General features: G+C 38.8%; 1 protein-coding gene and 1 long non-coding RNA gene across 2 annotated transcripts; one reads left to right on the forward strand and one right to left on the reverse strand.

Annotated features, from left to right (window-relative positions):
* Positions 1-1487: 1487 nt before the first annotated feature.
* LOC136827847 (uncharacterized) lies at positions 1488-6681 on the forward strand. The gene is made up of 5 exons (XM_067085306.1): positions 1488-1966; positions 3025-3617; positions 4007-4123; positions 4504-5558; positions 6067-6681. The coding sequence occupies exons 1-5, from the start codon at positions 1488-1490 to the stop codon at positions 6679-6681; spliced, it is 2859 nt and encodes a 952-aa protein (XP_066941407.1).
* A 6561-nt stretch (positions 6682-13242) lies between these two features.
* On the reverse strand, positions 13243-16479 carry LOC136827713 (uncharacterized). The gene is made up of 3 exons (XR_010849845.1): positions 15838-16479; positions 14355-14553; positions 13243-13632 (listed from the first exon to the last, which is right to left on the reverse strand). It is a non-coding gene; the product is annotated as an uncharacterized lncRNA (long non-coding RNA).
* Positions 16480-18022: the final 1543 nt, after the last annotated feature.

The raw sequence follows: 18022 nt of genomic DNA on the forward strand, positions 1-18022 counted from the left end.
GGTTAATGAAAACTTTATTATGATACATGAAAGTGATTTTGGTGGGGGTAGTCAATGTACAGAATCTTCGAAGATGTTATTGACGCGTGCGAGCGGTAAGGTAGCGTCTACACACAGACAGGTAAAAACAGAGGTAGCCTACAGGCTCGGGCATCTGTGTTTGTCGGCAGACAAACAGATGGCGATATCAAGAGACATAATTAACATTCAGTGATGAAACATATATCAATGGAAAAGCCAGGAAATTCTACACTTGGCCAATTGCGTGAGATTCGAGACAGATTAATGGATACAATGCAGTAGCATAATATATGTGAAATGGAAAGACGTTTGGCGTCTTCACAAACAGAAACACACATACAGTTTGATACAAGATTCGTTGGAACATTATGAGTACATGATTAGAATGCTTGCATGGCAATGCAAGTAGTGGTGATTGTACATACATCAAGACAACAATGCTTAGGGAGAAACAGACGGAAATATTGTATGGTTGAAATCGCTTTCCTGTAGAGAAAGAAAACGAGACGCTTGTTTTGTCCTGTCCACTCCGATGGATGACGACTGACGAACACACACGTGTTTGGAAGAGACAGCGTCGGGCTCTGATAAGACTACAACAATTAAATAATGGCATTTTCAATTATAATTGACACCTGACAGCAATTGTGAGGCATATAAAATCTGCAAAGGTTAGGCACTGTTAAATGTATGTTTTTTGTCCAAAAGAATGCTCTCGATCTTGTGTTTACGTTTGTTAAAATGTATGTGTAGCGTCTAAAAGAACGCTCCCTATTTGTTTACATTGTATCAATATGTGGAAATTTAAGTAGATTTTCTGATTATTGCTAAACTTTACTTATATGACAATTGTGGAGTGTGTTTAATCAGGTATATATGTGTTTGTGTTGCAAAACAATTATTGTTTTGCCCTTTATTAGGGTGACGCCTTAGGAAGTTACCCATTCCCTGTGCATTGACACCCACACCCTGTGCTGTGTCGTATTTACGCCCGTTCTTTTCAGAGTTTCTTGCTATTTTTTATATTGAAGTTGTAAATTGATGTACCAATTGTGTTTGTATCTTGTTTGTACCGTTATTGTGAATTTTTGAGTGAACTGGGAATTATAAAAAAGAACTGTGGAACCTGTTATGTTCTCCCAAGCTGTTTGAATTTTGAATTTTTTGTGAGAGAAAATAAAGATATCAAGGAAGCACGCGTTTCCCTCTCTCCCGTGAGAAAGTTGAGTATTTGAGGAGATTATGTCTCACGATGAGGGGCCAGAGGCCCCAAATAACCTAGCATGGTGCCCAGAACCCGGGATCAGAAGGAAGTGACGAAGATTTTCCCGGATTTCCTGACATTTTGATGAAACAGAAGTCTTAAGCTGAAGAAAGTCGGAGCTGAAACATGGCTGCGTTGTGCTGCGAGAAAATTAAGTGGAGTTCTACAAGGCCAACCAAGCTGGCATGAGTTGACTAGCCTTATGGACGAATTCGACCACCGTAAGTCTAAGTGGGTTGAACTAGATGATGCGGTGCAAGACTTGATCGAAAATCCTGAAGAAGTCAAAAGGTTAGTCTATGAAGCCGACGATTTCCTCAGTGAGGTAGACCAAACACGCATTGCTGCTGCAGAAGTTTTAGAAAGGTTAGGCAATGGTAGACTTGTGAACTTGAATAGTAGGGCTACTGAAGGCAGTATAATTTCTGCAAGTGAGCCTAGTAGTGAAGCACATAGTGTGAAATTGCCTAGGCTTGAGTTATTAAAATTTGGCAGGAAAATAACTGAGTGGATGCCGTTCTGGGATCAGTTTAAGGCTATTGTTGATGACAAGCCTATGCTTCCTGTTAACAAATTTATGTACCTGCGCTCTGTGTTGGAGGGCGAGGCGAGAAGAGTTATACAGGGTCTGGCTCAGACGGCAGCTAATTATAAATCGGCATGTGAACTGTTAAAAGAGAGGTATGCCAAACCAAACAAGATAACTTCCGCCCACATTCAGGACCTAATGCAGCTTGCGTTGTCAAGGAGATCGGTACGACAATCAACTCTTGGCGTTGCGGAAGTTGCAAGACGACGTGATAGCCCATGTTCGTAGTTTGGAGGCTCTTGTGGTAGGAGGGGACCAATATGGGCTGGTATTGGCGCCCATGATCTTGTCCCTACTCCCCCACGAGATTAGACTGGAGTGGTCTCGAAGTCAGCAAGAGGAAGGAGACCTTAAAGGGCTGCTGGAATTCCTACAACGAGAAGTTGAGGGGCAGAAAGGGCTGAGGCCCTTCAGGGGCTGAACCACCGAAAGACTGAGGATCCCGGCGTGGAAAAAAGGCAGAAAAAGCTCATCCAGGGTTCAGCCTCAGCCCTTCAAACTTCGTCAGAAGATAGTGCCTCTAAGCAGCTGTGTGCATTCTGTGGAAAGCTGCATCCTAGTGATAAGTGTTTTGGTATAGTGAAGCTCTCTCTTCATGAAAGAGAAAAAGCCATTCGTGGAAAGCAGCTGTGTCTTAAGTGTTTATCTCCTGGCCATTATGCAAGGGGTTGCTGGGCCACGTGTTCAAAGTGCAAGGGTGGCCATCACCACGCACTTATTTGCCGTAAGTCCGAAGCGATACCCCCTGTAACAGCTAGTGAGACAACCCTGAAGGAGAAAAAGGTGCGGGGAGAGTGAATCTGTTACACATGTGGGAGTGGCTCCTTGTGAGTCAAGGGCTAGGGCTATTAAGCAGTGTTGTGTATTACAAACAGCAAAGATAAAGGTTGTAGGCTATCAGGGTATAATCTCTGCAACTGTAATGTTTGATACAGGATCGGATCGATCCTACATTTCCAAGGACTTGGTCAAAAGGGTCAGGCCCAAGTGACTGACCTCTTGAGTATTTATCATTTTCTGCCTTTGGGGGAGGTAAGGCCTCCAAGGCAGATTTGTGTAGCATTTATGAAGTGATGAGTTTAGGGGCTAATAACCACAAATATAGCTTTAAGGTAGCTGAGATTAATGTAATTTGTCCCCCTTTATGTAGGACCAAGGTGGATCCTAAGTGCTTAGAGCCTTTTGCGCATCTTAACCTAGCTGATGAGTATGGATCCAACCGAAAGATACAGGTGGATATGTTGATTGGATTAGATTTGTATTGGAAGCTGATGCTCCCTAACAAAATTGTGTGTCATGAAGGGCTTGTAGCCCAGGAGACTGTTTTTGGTTGGGTTTTGTCTGGATCCTCAATTAGGTCCAAAGATAACTGTGATGTAGGTGTGCAACTGTTAACATTTTCTAATTTTCAGGAAGATAGCTTGAGTAACTTTTGGGAATTAGAATCTGTAGGCATTCAAGCCCAGGAACCACGTTCTGACGCTATTAAGCCTGACCCTATTCTGGTGCAATTTGAGAAATTGGTAAGTTACAAGGAAGGCCGTTATGAGGTGGCCCTTCCCTGGAAATCAGAGTCTGTAAAGTTAAAGTTACTTGATAACAAACACCATGCCTTGAGAAGATTGGATAATCTGAGTCGTAAGTTAGATAGGGACCCTGGTCTGCAGGAACAATATTATACAGTGTTTGAAGAGTATGAAAAGGAAGGTATTATAGAAGAGATCCCACCCCATCAGTTGGAGGGTGGGTACCCAGTGTTCTATTTGCCTCATAGACCTGTGGTGCGGGAGGCGAGTATCTCCCAAAATCAGGCCTGTGTTTGATGGGTCAGCTCGTGGCAGTAATGGTGTGTCCCTAAATGACTGTTTAGAAAGTGGTCCTTCCTTAAACCCAGATTTAGTAGAAGTTCTACTGAGGTTTAGAAGATGGAAGGTGGCCTTAACTGCTGATATTACAAGGGCTTTCCTTCAAATTAAGGTGAGGAGGGAGGACCGTGATGTTCACAGGTTTTTGTTGAAGAAAAAGGATATTGTAAAACATTTCCGTTTTGTAAGAGTACCCTTTGGAAATAAGAGTAGTCCCTTTTGTTGAATGCCACTTTGAAATTTCATTTAAAGAAATACCCTCCTCAGAGGTGGTTTCTGAATTGCTTGAGAATCTGTATGTTGATGACTGGCTTTCTGGGGCTGATAGCCCTGCTGAGGCCTGTGCAAGATTTGATGAAGCCTGTGGTATGTTGAAGAAGGCTGGTATGTCCCTATCAAAGTGTACTTCTAATTATAAAACCTTGCCCATGACAGAGGATTCTATTGTAGAAGGTGTAAAGGTGTTAGGCTTACAATGGGATTCCTCCTCGGACTGTTTTACATTTAAGGTAGAGAATGTAGATCCCTTTGGGGATATTGTTTGTACTAAAAGAAATGTGTTAAGCCTAATTGCTCGATGTTTTGACCCTTGGGATTCATATGTCCCTTTGTTATGCATGCAAAAATGCTATTTCAAGAAATCTGGAGATTAGGTCTAGATTGGGATGAACCATTACCTGAGGCTATGCAAGGCAGAGTTAAGTTGTGGGTAGTAGGACTTTCTGTACTTGAATCATTGAGAATTAATCGTTACTTATTTTCAGAATTGTCCTGGAGAGATCTCCCTGCTATTGAACTTCATGCCTTTGGTGATGCGTCGGAAAGGGGGTACGGTGCTTGTGTGTATGTGAGAGTGCCCGAAGAGGGTAATTTCAAGGTAACATTGATTGCTGCTAGAGGTAAGGTAGCCCCTATAAAGAAAGTTTCCCTCCCTAGGCTAGAATTACTTGGTGCCTTATTGTGTGCTAGACTGGTCGTATTTGTGAAGTCTGCGTTGCGGCTGGTCCAGGAGGTTTCAGTTCGATGTTGGACTGATTCCACTGTTGCCCTAGCGTGGATTAAAGGAGAACCGAATAGATGGAAAACCTTTGTAGCCAACAGAGTTGTGGAAATTCAAGGATTAACTCCACCATCTTGTTGGCAACATTGTCCTGGAAAGGACAACCCCGCAGACCTGATATCGAGAGGTGTTTATGCGGAGCAACTCACCCAGTCTGATGTTTGGTTAGTGGGTCCTTCTTGGCTCCGCACCTCATCTCTCCTACTTAAGGAAAATGCGAGAGAGGGATTCCCACGAGAAGAGCAATGTGAAACAGACACTGTTTGTGTTGCTGTTGAGTCTGATCAGCCCTTGTTTGAGTTTTCCCGATGGAGCTCCTTTCCGAAGGCACTCAATATAGTAGGTTGGGTGTTAAGATTTGTTGGTAATTGTAAAGCTTCATCCCTTAAAGCTGGTGGTCCCTTGACTTATGGAGAATTGATGAAAGCCAAGGTCAAACTGCTCTACTGTGCTCAAAGAGAGGCCTTTGCAAAAGAAATAAATGCTCTGGCTTTGTCTCAACCCCTCCCTAAGGGGTCCCCTTTGGTCAAACTTGATCCTTATCTAGATGAGGAAGGGTTGCTGAGAATAAAGGTGCGCTTAGAGAATGCCGAATTGAGTTTTGAGAGTAAGCACCCTATCATTGTCCCTGGTACTTACATTGCTTTGTTGTTGGTTCGTTTCCAGCATGGATTGCTTAAACATGCTGGTGTTGCTGTGCTTGTTTCCACTCTGCGAAACAATTATTGGATCATTCGTCTTCGTCAGATTGCTAAGAGGGTTTGCAGAGAATGTGTCGCTTGTCGTAGATGTGAAGCCAAGGCCTGTTCCCAGCCGGTGGCTCCCCTTCCTGAGTTAAGAGTTAAATCTGCCCCTCCTTTCACTGTTACAGGTCTAGACTTTGTTGGTCCCTTAATTTGTGTTGATTTCCCCTCCAAGAAGTTGTATATTCTTCTTCTTTTACTTGTGCTGTTGTCAGAGCTGTCCACCCAGAGCTTACTGAGTCTCTCTCGGTTACTGATTGCAATTTGGCAATTGTCGGTTTACTGACTAGACGTGGTGTACCTTCTGTGTTCTACTCTGACAATGCTAAAACCTTTTTGGGTGCCTCCAACCTGTTGAAGCAACATTATGGCCCCATGGCCCCCCAATGGAAGTTTATTGTACCTAATGCGCCTTGGTGGGGAGGCTGGTGGGAACGCCTCATTAGATCAGTGAAGGTTGCGTTGAGAAAGACGTTGGGCACTAAGACATTGTCTAGAGTGAATTAGAAACCACTCTTCATGAGGTGGAGGCATGTATCAATTCTAGACCCTTGACATTTGTAGGTGAAGAACCTGATATTGCTAATCCTCTTACTCCATCTCATTTTCTTATTGGTCGTTCAGCAGGTTTTCAGGTGGAACTGGCAGATGACTCTGCCTCAGGTGTGACCTCAAAGGATTTGTGTGTGAGAGAGGCTGTGCGTCTGAGTCAGTTGGAGAAATTCTGGAACATCTGGCAATCCGAGTACCTTAGAAACCTGCCTTGCATGGTAAAGGGGTTCAAAGCTAATTGTAATTTAACAAGGGGTTCTGTTGTAAAAGTAAAGGAAGAAAGAGTGCTTAGGCTGCTGTGGCCACTTGGAGTTATTACTGAGTTGTACCCTGGAAAGGATGGAATGGTGAGAAGTGCCAAGGTTAAAACTAAACGTGGATTTGTAACTAGACCTGTTCAAAACCTATACAATTTAGAGATTTCAGATATCAGTGAGGAAAGTGTTTGTAATTCCCCTGATGAAATAATAAAGGAAAATCCAGTTGTAGGGGATCCCATGGACCCAGTTGAATCAATCACTGAGTCTACTGTAGGTAAAACCCGAAGGGGGAGATCTATTAAAGTACCTGTTAAACTTGACTTGTAATTTTCAGGTTATGAGATTGTAGTGGAGGTTCTTATGATGATAGGAGTGTTGACACACTCCTTTGGTGGGGAGGATGTTAGATGTATGTTTTTTGTCCAAAAGAATGCTCTCGATCTTGTGTTTATGTTTGTTAAAATGTACGTTTAGCGTTTAAAAGAACGCTCCCTATTTGTTTACATTGTATCAATATGTGGAAATTTAAGTAGATTTTCTGAGTATTGCTAAACTTTACTTATATGACAATTGTGGAGGGTGTTTAATCAGGTATATATGTGTTTGTGTTGCAAAACAATTATTGTTTTGCCCTTTATTAGGGTGACGCCTTAGGAAGTTACCCATTCCCTGTGCATTGACACCCACACTCTGTGCTGTGTCGTATTTATGCCCGTTCTTTTCAGAGTTTCATGCTATTTTTTATATTGAAGTTGTAAATTGATGTACCAATTGTGTTTGTACCGTTATTGTGAATTTTTGAGTGAACTGGGAATTATAAAAAAGAACTGTGGAACCTGTTATGTTCTCCCCAAGCTGTTTGAATTTTGAATTTTTTGTGAGAGAAAATAAAGATATCAAGGAAGCATGCGTTTCCCTCTCTCCCGTGAGAAAGTTGAGTATTTGAGGAGATTATGTCTCACAATGAGGGGCCAGAGGCCCCAAATAACCTACAGGCACTGCCTAGTCTACAAAATGACAATTTTTCTTAATATATTTTTAAAAATCTAAGAGTAAATATTGTACTGAATGTTCATGAAAATACATTCAGTGCTTTCCTTAATAATACAATATCATTAATAATGACTGCAACTCTTGGGGGTACTTACAGAAGATGGAAGCATTCCTGGGCCAAACTATTTGTATATAATGTAATCAGACTATATCACCTTGGAACACAAAAACTTTTATTGAAATTCGCGGCCTATGAAGGTTTTTGTCAATTAAGAGAAGGATCCAATGTAACCTGTTTCCAGCTTATGATGCCTTTTATTGTGTCCAGATTTCTTGGCATTGGGGTTCATTGTACAGATTATGGTAAGATTATCGAAGTTTACATGGCACAGTTTAGTCATCTGAATGATAATGAAACAAATCACCAGTATCATGAGATATAGAAGGCTTCACTAATAAAATATGAAGTCTCAAACCCTTGAACTTTTGAGGAAAAACAATTTTCAGATACGGAGATGTTTCTGTGTACCTGGTGTAAACTTGTTAGTGTACTTTATTTATGATTGTGGAATAAATCACTACAAATGATTTAATTTGGACTAAGAATGCAAACTCTAGTTTTCCCTTAAAAAAATTCATGGATAAATAAAACTTGGAATGTTAACTTTTTTTTAATGAAATTGCTCACATGCAAAATAATACATCTACAAAACAAGACTGCAAATGTTAAAACGCTCTGTTAAAGACTTATGGCTAAGGGGTGGGGGAAGGGGATGGGGAGAATTTAAATACCTCCTTTGTTAAAGTCCAAATTTACCTTTAATTCTCTGAGTCACCATCAGAATCATTTATTACAGACGGGGTCAATGAATTTTTCCGGAGCCTCAACATAATCTCCCCGGAGAGATCACGTTGATGCTCCCAGAAAAATTCATCGACCTCGTCTGTAATAAATGACCATAATTAATTTACACCAGCCGTGCATCTGATATCTAACCCCGTCTCTTACAACGCTCTTGATTGGCCATTGAACAAGCAGTCACAGCCCTGGAAACTGGTCAGTTTCTTCCAGCCGTTAACGAGTGTACATCTGAGCTGCAACCTCTTCTCATGAAGTATGTCTTTCAAAAGTTATAACTTTCATCACACCTCAGTTTTACCCGAAGAAAAGTAGTGTTTCTCAATTTCATCACTAAACATCGTTAAGCCAATGATTTAAGGATTATAATAATAATATGAACTATATACTTCAGTAAACTTAATGCTAAAATTAGTATAGTGAAATAAACATGAAATTTTAATATAAAATATATTCTGTAAAGTCCCCGCTCAACACATTCTCTGTAATGAACATCCGGTTTTCTGCAGTTAAAGTTAAGTATACCTTAGTTTTACCAGACCACTGAGCTGATTAACAGCTCTCCTAGGGCTGGCCCGAAGGATTAGACTTATTTTATGTGGCTAAGAACCAATTGGTTACTTAGCAATGAGACCTACAGCTTATTGTGGAATCCGAACCACATTATAGCGAGAAATGAATTTCTATCACCAGAAATAAATTCATCTAACACTTCATCAGCTGGCCGGAGACTTGAACTCAGGCCTAGCGAGTGCTAGTCCACAGCTTTACCGACTTTCCCAATGAAGAGCTGTTTTCTGCAGTGCCTTCACATTCGACCTAGGGTCGGACAAACACAATATTATTATCACATATTATGAACTGTATATTTTATTGTCTGTTCAACTGACCATGCATTATGTATATGTAACAGTATTTTTATATTAGACCAGGCATTGTTAATCATTATGTTTTCAGTACGTACCTGTCCTGTTTTTTGAAGAGAAATAGTTTGACCTCAGGTCACCTGTAAATCTTTGTACCCTCGGTCTCTGTGTTATACGCAGACATCCGCACGCTGCTTTATAAGCAGGTTGCTTCATCAATAAACCAGCAGTACTTGTCTTCCTGCTCATTATTTTGCACCTCTCACAATTCTTTCATTCCTTACATGACATGACAGTGCATTTATCATCTTGTGTTTCATACAATATTGTGGCTTAAAATGTCATGGATAACAATGCTACCAAAAAATTATAGGTAGGGTTATCAATATGAAAATAACAAAAAAAAGATTAAGAATATTAAAATGAGAGGGGATCCCCACAGACAACAGCCTCATGTTTATTTCACTATACATATTTTAGCATTAAGTTTACTGAAGTACATATCTCATCTAGCATTATAATCCTTAAATCATTGGGTTGACGATGTTTAGTGATGAAATTGAGAAACACTACTTTTCTTCGGGTAAAACTGAGGTATGATGAAAATAACTTTTGAAAAAAATTTCATGAGGAGTGGTCACAGCGTAGATGTTCACTCGGTGATGGCTGGAAGAGACTGACCAGTTTCCAGCTTTTGACTGGCTGATCAGTGGCCAATCAGGAACATCGCAGGAGACGGGGTTAGATATCAGATGCACAGGTATTGTGAATTGATAATAGCAGATGCTCGCCATCGCTCACATTTGCCAGTTCCCAAATCCGTACCATATCCATATCTGTATCATACCTATACCATACCCATATCTGTACCATACCCATACCTACACTATACCCATACCCATATTGTACCATACCCATACCTATACCATATCTTTACCATACCAATATCTGTACCATACCCTTACCTGTACCCATACCCATTCTATACCCATATCCATTCTATACCCATATCCATGCCATTCCCATACCTTCCAGTCATATACAAACAACCGACCATATCTTAGTGTAGGTGCAGGAGCAGCTGTTGATGGGTTTTGAACCAATGCTGATGCCAATGGCAGCTCTGGACCATCACCAGTAGTGCCTGCTGATGTTCCAGAATTGCCTGCCAAGTCCATTTTGAAATGTTGAAAATTTCTGGACAGTTGATAAAATATTATTCTTGAAAGACGTCTTCACAACTCCAGGATCGTTGTCCTGAAGCATTCCTGATCGATTATAATGTCTCCTTAAATTCTTAGACCACAGGATCCTGTTGCTTCAGCTCTTATCCAGAAACCATACGACGATCATACGCATCCAGAAACCACACGCATTCGCATTTAACAATGTAATTTTGGAACCATAGTGAAGGAGGCGTCGCATGGGTACCCCTTGCGATGGCAGAATTGAAAGAATGTAAATTTCAACTCTGCATCAAAATACGTTTGCCAAAGTGATTTATCTACAATGTCTATCGAAAATATGAAACAATTTGTGGTAAAAAGACCTGAATAACAGCACAACAAAGGTCTTGAAAAGAATACTTTTAAGAAGTCTTTGCCTGCCGACGACGGATGAATTCGAGCTCATCGTAACAAAAACAACCAGTCAGGCACCTCTGTTGGAATTCTTTTCCTTCAAAATAGGCTTCGTTGACGTGTTTAGAGTTTCCTTTTCAATACAAAATTACGTATTTAATTGGTATACATCTAGAAATCTTAATGTGTTGGTGTTATATTGCCCAAGAAAGTTGAAATCAGTACAGCCACTGAAGCTCACAGGGAGACTACTAGGTGATGCAAGCGTGAAATTCCATGTAGGAGGCTGTTTATAATAAGGAAATTAGAAAGTATATGGTGCGGTGTAAATTACTAGGCTAGGTTGCATGTGATGCGAAAGTGAGATTGCCCAAGCCTTTTAAGAAAAGTATGAAGCTAATTGCCTATGGTAGTGACTACCTATATGGATTGTCAATGGCTTTCACAGGCAGTGAATTGCCAAATACAAGCCAAATTCCTGATGCATGACAGGCCATATACATAAAATTCTAGGTAAATTTTTAGAAAGAGGAACCAGCCCAAAATGACATGAAAATATGTTATTCTAGGTGATTTTGATGTGTTTTGCACGAATATCACCTTCATTTTCCTTGGAAATTAACAGTTTTAGACTTTACTCGGAGCACCTACAGTTTCCCGGGCCCACTCGACCGCCGACCGAAATCGGTGGAAGAACACCAAACCAACATGTCGTCCTGTTTATGTGTGCTGTCAGTAAGGCCGTGGAACGGCAACGCGCCGCGCCTTATCCGCATATTTAAAGATTCTTGGCATTTTCTGGCAAGAGGTAATGTTGCGCTTATTACAGTAAACGGCGCCGCGCGCCTTATCCGCATATTTAAAGATTCTTGGCAAGCACGACATGTTGGTTTTGGTGTTCTTCCGCCGATTTCGGTCGGCGGTCGAGTTTGCTCCAAGTAAAGTCTAAAACCGTTAATTTCGAGGAAAATGAAGGTGATATTCGTGCAAAACACATCAAAATCAAGAAAAACATATTTTCATGTCATTTTGGGCTGGTTCCTCTTTCTAAAATAATACCAAATTCTAGTTTAGTTACTGAGAGAAGCATCTCTTGTCTCTCTCTGCATTGATATATTTATTAAGGAATTTTCAGTATTTCCTTTAGGCTAATAGCCAGATACCTAACCCAACTTAGAAATTAAATATACCCTAGTTTTACAACTTAGAATCCTGTTCCTTTCCTAGACCCGGGGCTTCAGCCCCTGGACCCCCTCCTGACTTAAATATGCATCCGTAAGTAAACTAGAATTTTACCAATTGCCATTCCCTAGCCTAGTGAATATAAAAATATGTTATGTGGAGGATGGCATGATTCATTTTTGCAGAGAGCTATGTTGGGTGATGTAATTTTAGTGATAGGCATACTTGGAGAAACAATGTACAAACAACCCATACATGGAGGATGTTAATATATATTTTTTTTCATAAAGCTAATTTGGAGGATGTGGAAATGCATTTTCTTGACAGGCTAATTTAGAATTCTTTATTGTTTTTTGGGGAGGCCACAGGTAGATCTCATGGGCTTAGGGTTCATTGCTCATGACTCCAAAATATTTTCTACCTCAAGACTAGCACAGAGCCTAAAAAACAATACACAACACAGATACAATCGATCCTCGGTTGCTGGCATGTACAGTAGAGGCTTTTGTTGGGAGAACAGTGACAGACAGCACCGTATCCATGCCAATTACACTCACTCTTCTTGCTATAATTTTGACACCATTTCTTACATAATGACACCATTTCTTGCTCCCAATACACACAAACAAAGACGTTATAATGCTGCGCACATCAAAACTCGCAATCTTATAGAACGTGCCATAGGACTACTTAAAAAAAAAAAAAGGTTGCAGTTATCAATACCAGTTAGAATAAAGTTGAATAACACTAAGAACATAATAATTGCTTGTGCAGTCCTTCATATTTGTGCCATAACAAACAGAATACCTTTACAGGATGAAGAAAATCTTGAATTGGATGATCCTGATGTGCGTATCATTGAAAGGGCTGACAGTATCTAAGGAGCTCAACGTAGGGCCCATGTTGTCGACAGTTTTTTTATAGGTTTGGATAGAGTATGTATTTGTTTTGTGTTAATTAGGTTTAAAGTATATTTGTCCAAATTTTGTACATCCCAAAAATGCACCTAGGATGATATTGCAGCTGTTTTGCTTACAGTGCAAGGAACCCTCAGTGCTGGTGATTTGCACATTAATAACAATAAATCTATACTCTTATTACTTGCATCATTTAAAAACCCTTTAAATATTGAATTGAATAAAGTGACAACACATTAAATCAAGAATGCTTTTGTCACAGAGCTACCAGCTGTATGTGCATGGTAAATCGTACCCGATACCAAGAAAATGAAAATACACTTTTTATCGACTTACTGAAATATGAAAATATAACTTACATGTTTGCAATTAAAAAGGTACACTAATGGATTTATTTTATTTATTTATTTTTTGGTTCATCCTGAAAAAAATATTCAATGGCAAAAGCAATCTAGGGTTAAAAAGAGGTAATTCATTCTAGATTACTAGAATTGACTGAAAGGATGAAGGATAAATATTTTTTACATAAGAAAAGATTTACTCAGGAACTCTTACCATAGTTGTCAATCTGACACCTTGAGAAAGACATGACTGTTGTACTTGCAAGATGAAAATGGTGATAAAAAATTTGAATACAGCTGTGCTTCAGGTCAAATCTGAACACCATTATTTAGAACTTTACTTATGATGTCTAGTACAAATTATTCAGAAACACTAGTTTAAGAATTATATCATAACGGGCTGCCAACGCAAGAGCCAGTGTCCTGCAGAAGGCGAGGGCAATCTTTAAGTTGATCTTGATTGTACTGTAGAGGTAGCATCATTAGATGAAACACCACTTTCTAACTGTGCTGAGGTTAAAGGCAGTGGCTCCATAATACCTGAAAATAATAAGTAAATAAATAAATAATTGATCTACTGCACCTTAGATGTAAATCCTTCTACAGCACACACATATATAACATATGTATATGTATATATATATATATATATATATATATATATATATATATATATATATATATATATATATATATATATATATATATATATATATATATATATATATATATATATATATATATATATATATATATATATATATATATATATATATATTACATATATTATTATACAATTATATACATATATATAATGAAAAACTGCTAAAATTACTGTGTTGATTTAGATACTTCATTAATTACACCATCCTCTAGCATAGTATTGCTTCTAGGCTTAAATATGTGCAAAACAGTGAAAGACGCTAGGCTATAAAATCTTTTGGGCGCCAAATGGTAGCCTATTTAAGAGGCCTACCCGTCATTTTAAAAAGCTTTACTGAAATCTGGCAAATCAACATATTCACATGTTCTTCCAACTAAGCGTTCACACTTCTGAACTGAGTATACAAGTTCTGGAACCTTTAGGGTCACACAGCATTAAAATGTTATCTTAAACCCAGCCATCAATAATAAAAACATAACCATTTTGCTTTCCCCAAAGGCATTACAAACTTTCTTGACAAGAAGAGTGTAATGGCCATCAAAAAGTTGAAGGTTCACTAGTTTATATATTTCATTCTTGAAAACATCAGAGCACTTACTTATTCTAACATCACGTATGGGCTCTTCTGTTTCATCAACTGGATGAAATGTTTCAATCACATCTTGTCCATGGTTAATTCTTCTGTCATTAGTGATATAGCTATGACAAACTCTTCAGAAGACTTTCGAAGAAATGGTGGAGGACCACCACCAGTTCTGCATAAATTCTTCTTGATGGCAGCATCAACCTGCTTCACTCTAGTAAATAAAAAAAAAAATATTAGAATAAAAATATGTTTCCCCATTGGTTTTCTAATTTATTCTAACGACTGTGACTTTAAAAACGGATTGCAATGAAATTTCAAAATGTAACAAAAAACCTACCGTCCTGTGTACTTCTCTTCCACCTCCAGAATAATAAGTTAAAACATCTATCGCATGTTTGAATTCATAAGAAAAGTCATTTGAGCATTTACACAAATATTAATGAGCACTTAAGAAAATAAGGTGAGCTTTATGTGGCTGGAAAAGTGAGCTGCACATTATAAAGCATAATAATACCACCTAAGTTAATATAGTCTAGCCTAAGCAGTTCACATACCTGCCACAATCTATTATAGCCTTGCATAATGGCAGGCATTATGCAAGCTTCAGACATGCTAGCCTACGTGTGAACTCAACTTGAAAAAAAAGGGCTAGCCTATTTCAGGTGTTATCCTACTCCAAATCATTTGACCACCTGCAGACAACAGCCAAGATCTCAAATGTCAGCCTAAACTTTTATTAAAAACAATCACTTTGCCCAGTTTGCAAGCAGGTATCACACATTAAAACAGTTTTATAATTTGGAAAACCTCGTATACCCATAAGAAAAATAGCCAAAGTTTTACCATCACTTTTTAAAGTACTAATAAACTGGCTGTAAGCTAATGAATGCTTAGTTTACTTGCAAATCTACCCATTAACAATACAATAATACTACTGTGTGCTCCAGCCCTTCTATCCACCATGAAAATAAATTGTAAGACCCTCCACATAGCTATTCTGAACCTAAATTAGAATATTACCCAAATTTCCTAATAAAAGACATTAATAATTAAAAATTCACATCAAATTATACAAACCTAATGCCTGATACACCAACTGCTTTTGTAATAAGCTAGACATTACTAACCTAACCTCTCCTAGAGCACCCATGGTTATTTAGCTGGGGGCTATGCCCCCTCAGACCCCCTATGATTTGGTTAACCTAACCTTACTTAACCTATTCTAATATGTTCCATTCTATTTATTTGAAGATTAATATATTTATATAATATAATAGCTTTAGATGATAAACTTTTGACCTAAACTGGTGTTCCCTTGGATAAGCTAGGCTAGCCTAGCCTGATGTGATTATTATTAACAATTAAACAGGCAGCACAAGCCTAGGCCTTCATAGCCTAAATTTCTTTTAACCTAACTGGTAGTTTACACACCATTTTGCTCACAGCAGCCTAAAGTTGCCCTGACTACAATTACAAAACAAAAATATATTCTTACCTGCGGTTTACATGGTCGAAACAGCGCTTGACTGCATTGATGAATGAGGAGGTTGGTCAGGATACATGGCGTTAAACTTGAGCATTACATCTCCCCCCCCCCAATGCCTCACGCTTTTTTTCCAAAGTTCTGCTTCCTGTAGATCGGTCGGTGATCACATTCTCATGCTCCTTTATTAAATTAAGAAGCATTAAACGCTGAGAATCGGCTATTGTGGGTGCACACTCCATATTCCTGTTTAGTTGCTTGCGTATTTCCTGACTCTTTTGTTTACATTTTCGCGCGGAATCAGGACACCAAATATCAAGTAAAAAAAATATACTACAGATATGCAGTATCTTTTCCTAATAAATAGTAAAGACATAAGGACATTTTAATTCAATATCACTGTAATAAAAGAAATTGTCTATAATACTGATACAGTATTGTAATCATCAATTCCAGGCATTTCATTCCCAGTAACCGCATATGTTGGTAAGCCTGCTTACCCAGCGATGCGATGCGATGAAGTCGAGGGCGTCGTATGATTTCTGGATACCACGATAGTTCTTCGTTTGGGACTGTGGTGATTTGAGAAACCACACACAATTTCTGTGTATGTGCGAGTCCATGCAGAGTTTCTGTGATTGAAGACTTGATTTGTTTTGTTGTTCATGTAACCTAAAAGTGAAATTTAGGTTTGCAGAAGCATTGGAACTTTAGTTTGTATGAAAAAAATGTGTGTTTTGGCATAAAGTTTTTTAACCCTTCTGTGCTTGATTTATATTTGAGATTGTAACTTTGTCATCATCAGTATGAAACCAAAATTGTAATGTTCCATTTGTCATGGAAAGTATTAAATTTGATAATTTGAATTTATGAAGGGACAATATCATTTTGGATCTCATTATTTAACTGTGACTTATTTGCCACGAGTCATTTCTAATGTCGTTGTTTCCTGGCAGGCAGAAGGCGTCTGGAACAGCTACAGATAAGTCTTCCATGTTTGTAAGACTATGTTTTTTTTGAAAAAGATAGTCATGTTTGTAAGACTATCTCCAAGACCTTGGTAGCTGTGGGAATCATATTTGTAAATCTTATATTCATTGAGATTTCAGTACCTTAGCGATAAGCTTTAGTAATACCTACCTATGACTGACTTGTTTGAGATTTTCATTAACTAGAGTACCCTGATAGCCTATTTCCTGTTTACATTGCTTACCTACCAAATGGACTCTTGATTTTCATACTAGGTATATATCTGTTTCAGTTACATTTAAGTAATAAACGTGATGTTCAGTAAGGTGAGGCATTAAAGCCTGTGATGTAATTTTGGTGTACTAGATATATATATATTTTTCCTAATTATATTTTGTTATAAATTTGTAACTAGCTTTTCATTTGAACCTAGACCTAATAGTAGTAGCTATATCTTGCATCAAGTCAACAAGCTACGGTAGGCGCTGGGTTGTTAGCCTAAGCTTAGAACTTATGGTGATTATACCAGTGGGAGTAAGCCACTACAGTACCTGTCAATATACAGATTTAGTATAGTACTAAGTACCTCAGAAACTTTACAGTTCATAAGTAACATCTAGGCTAGTGATTACTTGGCTAACCTAGAGTAACCTACCTATTCTAATGTGTTCATTCACCACTGAATGAATAGTTCTGCTAGCCCAACATCACTTGTTGGATGAATGATCAGTCTTATGTTCTGTAGCTTGCAGTTAAAGGGTGGTTGTAGACTGATTCAATACAGGGTGATAGCAAGCACCACTGGAAGCAGTTGTTTAGCCTAGTAGGCTATATTGTATTCACCACAGGGACCATACAACCGCGATCGCCTTTGTACTGACAAATGCGATCGCATGGTTTCTGGATACCAGCCAAAGAACCAACTGGGTACCTAGCAACAGGACCTACAGCTTATTGTGGAATCTGAACCACATTATGATGAGAAATGAATTTCTATCACCAGAAATAAATTCCTCTAATTCTTCATCGGCTGGTGAGAGAGTTGAACACTGGGCCAACAGCATGCTAGCCGAGAGCTCTACCCACCCCTCCAATGAAGAACCCATCAGAAGACTGAAGACCCTTAGATTGAAAGGTAACTGTTCTGCCCTGTACTGGTTTCATATGTTGTTAGTTCCTAATTATTAAATATCACAATACAAAGGTTTTCATGTTTCATATATTCTGT

This window comes from Macrobrachium rosenbergii, chromosome 42 (assembly GCF_040412425.1).
Source record: "Macrobrachium rosenbergii isolate ZJJX-2024 chromosome 42, ASM4041242v1, whole genome shotgun sequence".
NCBI classification, from domain to species: Eukaryota; Metazoa; Arthropoda; class Malacostraca; order Decapoda; family Palaemonidae; genus Macrobrachium; species Macrobrachium rosenbergii.